At 38.5% G+C, this 7,421-nt stretch overlaps 1 protein-coding gene across 1 annotated transcript in view; it reads right to left on the bottom strand.

Moving 5' to 3' along the window:
- Positions 1–325: 325 nt before the first annotated feature.
- The window catches only part of PLD5 (phospholipase D family member 5), a 316,875-nt gene continuing 309,779 nt past the window's right edge, over positions 326–7,421 (bottom strand). The window contains exons 9-10 of the mRNA XM_040967871.1: positions 6,294–6,408; positions 326–1,458 (exon numbers count right to left, since the gene is read on the bottom strand). Of these exons, the coding sequence (XP_040823805.1) occupies positions 1,199–1,458; positions 6,294–6,408 (375 nt within the window). The 3' untranslated portion in view covers positions 326–1,198. The remainder of the gene's footprint in view (positions 1,459–6,293; positions 6,409–7,421) is intronic.

The raw sequence follows: 7,421 nt of genomic DNA, 5'->3' as shown, positions 1-7,421 counted from the left end.
GGCTCGGAGGAGGTCATGCCTCTCTTGTCTCACAACAGTCTCCATTAATACAGGGTTATAGGTTGTATAGATATAAAACACCACCACAATGACATTATAGAACAATAATCTAGTATTTGTTTCTTAGTAAAATATGTCAAGCACAGTATTTAAACTGCATTTCTCTGAAAAGCATTTGGTATAGTAAACAGCAGAGGGTATATTAAATAGCTCTATAAACCTTTGCTGGCATACTCTTAACAGCATAATGATTCTAAAGAGATTAAAATTCACTGAAGCATACAGACCTTCCCTTTATCAATGCCATAAACTAAACAAAAAAAAGGTGAAAAACTACTTTATTCTCAAAATGCAGACTAATAGCTTGCTGGATATTAGCAGGTGACTGCATAATTTATCTGAGCTTGAGAGAAAGGATACATATTGCTGGCTGTGGTTCGAAAATATCTATTTGATATGGGGAAAATGCAGCTGAAAGTTGAAAATGAAACACTGCCACTTTATATATTCTGAGGAATTCATACAGTTTCAAAAGATGTTATCACACTTGGAACTAATGTTGAGGTGGATACAGGGATGCTATGTAATAAGAACATTCTGTAAGAGAAAGTGATGCAAAAAAAAATTGTGGTATTGAGAGAAAATGAAAATGAAGTAAAATTGGTATTCTTCAAGGGTTCTGAAGGCTGGCATGAGATATAAACTGCTCATGCTTAGCTGACTGTACGAGTCTTGGAGAGGGTTCACGAGGACAGAGACTTGGAGTCCTCAGTCTCTTCTGCTAAATCTCCCCCTTCACGTCCAGAACCAGATCTCAGAATTGCATTAAAGAAAGCACTCGCCTCATGCGAGGCTTCCTAAGAACTGAGCAGGTGGGTCAGCAGGAAAGGGGTCCTATGACCAAAGAGGAACAGGAAGCAAGTATCCAAGTCTTAAAATTTGTATGCAATTGTAAAAACTAACGTCTAAACCAGGATGACATTCTCTGTCTGAAGTAACAAATACAAAAGTCTTCAATGCAGTATATACGGCGCTAAGATACTGTTAGTTAGGTATCACATGTTCAGAGAACATTTTTTGTAAGTGTGCTTTTTCCCTAAAAAAAAAAAAAGACATATTAAATTGTTCTTCACTCCTCTCCTCAGGTCCTGTAGGTATAAATAAGAAATTCAGAGCTGTTTGGTCAGTTTGCTTGTTCTCATTGCACACTCAAGGGCTCTCTCCCACTTGTGTTGTAGCTGGCAGTTTTGTTTGAGGGGAATTTGAGTTTGAGCAGGCCCGAGCAGTTTGGCTGTTTGGTTGGTTGTAAGGTTTTAGCATAGGGCGAGTACCAGTCCCTTTCAAACACGTCTTTAAGTTGCTTAATGATGCTTCTGTTGTTCCTCACATCTGCCTGGTTGATAACAAGGCCAGTGCCAGCATTCTGGGTAAAGTCATTCCCTACCCAGTCAAAATTTCCTGCAAACAAAAACAGTGGTAGGAGTTAGGCTCCCCTGGGAGCATTCTCAATGTCACGAAATACAAAGATTGTATTTTTTAAAAAAATCATAAACATCCAGGACTAATGACAGAGAGAGGTTGAATTGTGTTGACAGGTCCAAAAAAATAACAAGACATCTTCCATATGGCATACTAATATTTGCATATTATTTTGGCATTTTCTTCAGTTTTGCCGCAATTAAAACTAAAACCAGGGAATTTGCTATTCTTTTTTGGCAAATGTAATTTCGTATTGACATTCACAGGATGCACTAAATACAGTAACACTTAAAATATATAGGAAAGCACTTTAAAATCTTGTGAACAATTACTACTGTCTGACACAACATATAATCCATATAAAGAGGAAGAATTCTAATTAAAATGCCCAGAAACCTTCACATCAAGGAAAACGCTGAAGCTAGTAAAGAACTCGGACTTAAACCAGGACAAAAACATTACAATTCATTTCCCAGGCAGGCACAGGCACCTTGGCCCAAGAACTAAGGCAGTGGCTGTGGGAACAGGTCTTCCACACTGATGGCCTGGTGTTGCTGAGTGTACCCAGCCTTGGGAGACTTAACTGATTCACAATTCTACAAAAAAAAAAAAAGTCATGATATCAGCAGACTCATTCCTTCTCAGGACTGAAAAAAGCCAGTTCCAGGGCCCTTTCTCTGCCTTGCTCATGGCCATTTTCTCCTTCTCTTCTCTTGTTTTCTCTCTATGCATGTTCTGTGTCCAAATTTTTCCTTTTCGTAAGAACATCAGGCCCGGCCTAATAGTCCCATGTTTATCTTTGTAAAGACCTCATCTACGAAGCAGGCCACAATCTGGACATACTCAGGGCTAGCACTTCAACATCATAGTTTTAAGGGGACAAAATTCAGCCAAATCAGGTAGAAAGGCTTGGACTTGCCCCAGAGAAGGCTAATAAGTCCACTGCTGTACGTGGGCAGTTAATTTAAGCACAGGATTACCCAAAACTCCCACATGCATTTCTCAATTTCTTGTCTCTGGTATGTAACCGACAGAAGGTGACAGGGAGAGAGGAGAAAGGGCGAGCAAAGGTTTCTTTCCCAAGGACATTTTTTGAGTTTGTCTATCATTTTATGTATGTTACCACATGCCCAAGGTTTATACATTAGGGATTGTGAATATAAACTGAAACTAAAGATGGTTGTGTTGTTTACAAGGAGTCCAAGAAGAAAATTCAATGTGTATAATACAAAGCGTATGTAATAATGTAAGAACTATATTTACACAGACCATAAGGGCAAGGGAGAAGGAATTTCTAAATCGGGCTAGAAGTGTTGGGAAAGGAGCGTTTCATTGGGTAATGAAAGATACATAGCAACTTGATTAGGGAGAGGGAAAGCCATTCCCTACCAAGAGGAGGAAGACTTCTTAAGGTCACATGATGTGGTTAGGATATTGGGACATGAAGGGGAGGATTAGGGGATGAAGTTGGAATATGTGAGAGTTTGAGAGCAGAAAAAATTATCACAAAGTGCCTGCTATAAGCAAACTACTATACTTTGCAATTGTATCATTACTTCATATGGTTGATAGGATTTTCCTCCACCTTAGGCTGAGGAGCAGATCAGAGATGAATACATTGGCCTAATGTCTTGTGGCTAGTCGTGGGTGCACGTCTCCTGACTCCATGGAGTCTCTACAATATCATAAGCCTAGATGTAGTCTTATTAAAGAATTCTAAGGGCCAGCACGATAGCCTAGTGGTTAGGCCCTTGCCTTGCATCTGCCAGTATCCCATATGGCTGCTCCTCTTCTGTCTAGTTCCCTGCTTGTGGCCTGGGAAAGCAGCGGAGGATGGCCCAAAGTCTTAGGACCCTGCATCCATGTGGGAGACCTGGAAAAAGTTTCTAGCTACTGGCTTTAGCTTAGTGCTGGTTGTTGCAGGCTTTTGCGATAAAAATAAATATATATTTAAATAATAATATAAAAAAATTTGGTCCAGATCAAGACTGACAGTTATTCCATAAATTACTGTCAGCTAAAGTCTGATCTAAACTCTAAGTTTTGTTCTCTTTGGTTAAGAATCGGTTCCGTAAAGGGAACTGAAGCATTTCTAAATGTTTAATATTAGAAGATGTTTCCTTTTTCTCACATTCTACTCTTAAATTTATTCTTCACTGTTATAAGAATACTGGGCCAAGTCAGATCTGACACACAGAATAATTTCTTCCCCCATTTCAACTTATCACCTTTTTGCACCTCAATAAACACCACAATGGTGCTGCCAGTGGCTCTATGAAAGGCATACATTTGGATGACTTTCTGCTGTAAGTTAGTGACCCATCTTTCAAATAACACATAGTACTGTCAGGTCTCCATAAATACTGGTATTCTCCTTCAACGCACTGGATGGAGCTGAGGTCCCAGCATTTTTAAGGATTCTCAAAAGGCTTCATTAAATTAGATTCTTCCTGGGAATGACAGCCCTTTGAAAAGCCTCCAAATGCCGACATTCCTACACCCATGATCCAGTTTTTCCATCTCTGATTTCTCAGTGATTTGGTAGGACATCACAATCCTATACATGCTTGAGTCATTTTTCAGTTGGGATGATGCAGTTTTTTAATTTCCAGACGTGCATGTTGAAGCCCCAGCTGCCAGCAGTGTCACGCCTAAGGATATTCTGGTACGGATGCAAGGCCTTACTAGGAAACTATATGGTACTGCTTCATGTGTTCAATCCTTACTTCACTCAATTTAAAACTGGAAGGATGACACTTCTGTAGATCTTCTATAAGTCTTCTGAAAACTTAAAGGAACTGTAGTTTCATGAAAATAGTGCAGGTTTTCCTAACTATGCATTCTCAACAAGTAACAGTGACAATTTCCAGAACATGCTGTTAATAAATTTTCTCTTGGTATTCTGTGATGCTTTCTATAGTAGAATTATATTAGTGGAATGTGGCTTAGGGAATCAATATTGTGGGAATGAATGCTTTGGTATAATGTACTGTGTAAAATGTATTCATTCAAAGCTGTATTTTTGTAGGGAAGATGAAGGAAAGGAGCAAGGGAACTAGATAGGTGCAATGTTCAGAGCTTTGCATGTATTTGTTTAATCTTCATACTACTATCAAAGGGTGGATACTGTTATTTGCACTTCATAGACAATGAAACTGAGACTTAAATGAAAACAGAGCTTTCTACCATTCTTCAGTTTTTAACTCTCAAGGCCATCATTCAAATACAGTTGTGTCTATTCCAAACCAAAAACTGAACTATTGAAAGAGTGTGAGGATACAGGAACAAGTCACTAATGGATGCATACTCAACACCTTGACTCTTTACCCTCTTCTGTTTCTGAAACCTGATCCACCTCCAAGTTTTCCAATAATTAACTCAAAGTCTCTCCTTTTTAAAAATTCAATAATTCTGAGTTTGTGTTTTGGCATTTTGTTAAAAGTTGGTTTCATTATACAAACTGAAAGCAAACTCAAATAATTATATCTTGAGTCACTGACATAGAAAACAGTGGTAATCATTTTTCCAGAAAAACTAGAATGACATATATTTTAAAATATTCTAATACTTTAATAATGTGTTACCATAGCCATTAAATGTGGGAAAAGATGGAACATGTTCACATTGAGTTGGCAGTTAGTAACCTGTCCAAATGGCCAATAGCAGTAGTTATGCGCCAAGGATTCTAGCCCTAGCCACTTCCTTACTCATATCCGCATGGTTAGCACTTGAAGTTTTGGTTCGAAGTATACAAATCTATATTTGAATTTTAGCACTGGTAGCTAGAAAATGGTAGAAAGTTCTGTAATCAATCTCAGTTTCCTTGTCTGTAAAACAGGAACAATAGCACCCACCCTTTGTTAGTGATATGAAGATAAAATAATACAGCTTGTGGCCTAGTTTTTCCTCATGTCCAAACTGCGTAACAGAGGCTGCCCTCCCTATTGGCATTATGTCTAAAAGGCTAAAATAAGATAAAGCAAGTGCCTCACAAAGTTAAAAACATTTTTTTTTACTCAGAGTTTGCAATAGAAAAATTGGTTATGATTCCATGTCTGTATTTAAGGAGGATACCTCTCTTTTCTGCTCTTAAGCTGCCATTTCACCTGCACTATGCAGTAACTTCACTGCTATTTTTCATTGCTATGTGGCTCTTCTTTATAGACAATTTTAATTCTACTTATGATAGGATCAGCTAAGGTGCTGTCCTGATCTCACATACATCATGGAACATAGGAATAAATCTGATACATTTGCAAATAATTCTACCAGTACATAATGATTTCTGCTTCTAGCTCATTGCTTGCATAGTGATAGCTGACATTAATCAGATGTCATTCTATTAGATTATCCCACTTAAATTAATCCAACATAGTAGTAATAATTTATTAACCGTCTCGTTCTGCAGTTAAGAAAACTGAAGTTTTAGAGAGCTCAAGTAAACTATCCCAAGACAGATGAGAATGGCAAGAGTGGGATCCATGTCTGGGTAGTGTAAATTCTGGTGGTACTGAATGGCTCTAACACTTGCCTCCCTGGACTCAAAAAGGCCGGCATGGTGCTATGGGCAGGGGGGCAAGTACCATGCTGGCTCTAGTGTCACCATTCACCTCTTTGCCTATGAATGAGGGTGGTGAACCAAAGAATTTCTATAAAATACTACTGAGAAGATATCACATATGGTCTCCTGGGACCTCCAGGTCCTTCCATTCACCTGCAAAGGATCCGACAGCCACGTTCCCCCACCCACCCAGACCAACTGGATGACCATTGTTAGAGTAAACCCTCAGCAGGCTACCAGCCCTGACACCTACCAATATAAGCTGCTCCATCTGTCACCATGTACTTGTTGCGATTTAATTTAGGAAAGGTGTGATTCTTTTGTTCTTTTGAAGCACAAGCATTTTCTCTTTCCAGATCAAAAAATTTCTGTAAGGAAAAAAAAATTTGAAAAGCAGGTGAATAAAGAGTGGTTTTGGTTTTGTTCAAGGACACAAATGAATGTATTATCCAAATATCAACAATAGACCTCATACTGGGTTGTTAAAACCACAATTTTGTTGCTTTGAATAGGAGCTTTTTTTTTTCTAAATCTATATAGGAATAAGAGGAAATTAGCATGCTCAACTAGGTCTATAATCAACACTTTTAAAAAAGCTATCAAATGAACAAAAAATTCTTTCAACAAGGTGAGAATCAGAAGCTTATTTAATTCTTACTGTCTTCTTCAGTGGGGTGCACTGGCATTTGCCATGTGCTTGTGGGTGCTTTCTGCCAAGCATGCCAATGAACTGAATGAATATTTTTACATGTCACACACCTTATGTTAATGAATAGCTGAATAAACTAGGGATTTGCAAAGATCAAGAGATTGTGCCACAGGAACAAACCTTTGTCTAAACACCTATGTTTAAAAGTTACTTTGAAAGGAAATTCAAAAAACAAAATCACAATTTCAGATTATGAATACTAGCTTCAACATTAATGACCCCCAAATCACCCAAGGCTAGAGATGGGGCATCCAACAGATGGGTTGCTAACAGCAGGGGTGGCCAGGCCTACACTTTTGAATGTAAGTGCTTAGATGAACTTTCACAGTGAAGCTCCTGATTTCACAGGAAGACACTAGTCGATGCTGGAGGTCTCAGGTCTATTCCGCATTGGAAAACATTCACTATTTAACGCCTGGAATCTTTCTGAAATGCCTTATACTTGCGATATCCTATGTGTTGAAAGCAATAACCAGGCAAGGAGAAAAGAATGCAATTTATAGCTTTCAAAGGGTTTAGCATTCAAATTTGGTTTGAGAAAACACTAAGTTGGTTCTTACCTTCCTTCCAGGTTAGAGAAGAAATGAGAAGCTAGGTAATCAGTAAGTTCCCTTCCTGTCCTTAAAAGTTCTGAATGTTAATAAAACTTTTGAGCTCCATAGTGCACAGCTC

Source organism: Ochotona curzoniae, unplaced genomic scaffold (assembly GCF_017591425.1).
Source record: "Ochotona curzoniae isolate NIBS_2020 unplaced genomic scaffold, NIBS_Ocur_1.0 scaffold_4683, whole genome shotgun sequence".
Lineage (NCBI taxonomy): Eukaryota > Metazoa > Chordata > Mammalia > Lagomorpha > Ochotonidae > Ochotona > Ochotona curzoniae.
The sequence above is the reverse complement of the archived record's forward strand: the minus strand, read 5'-3'. Positions and strand labels throughout refer to the sequence as shown.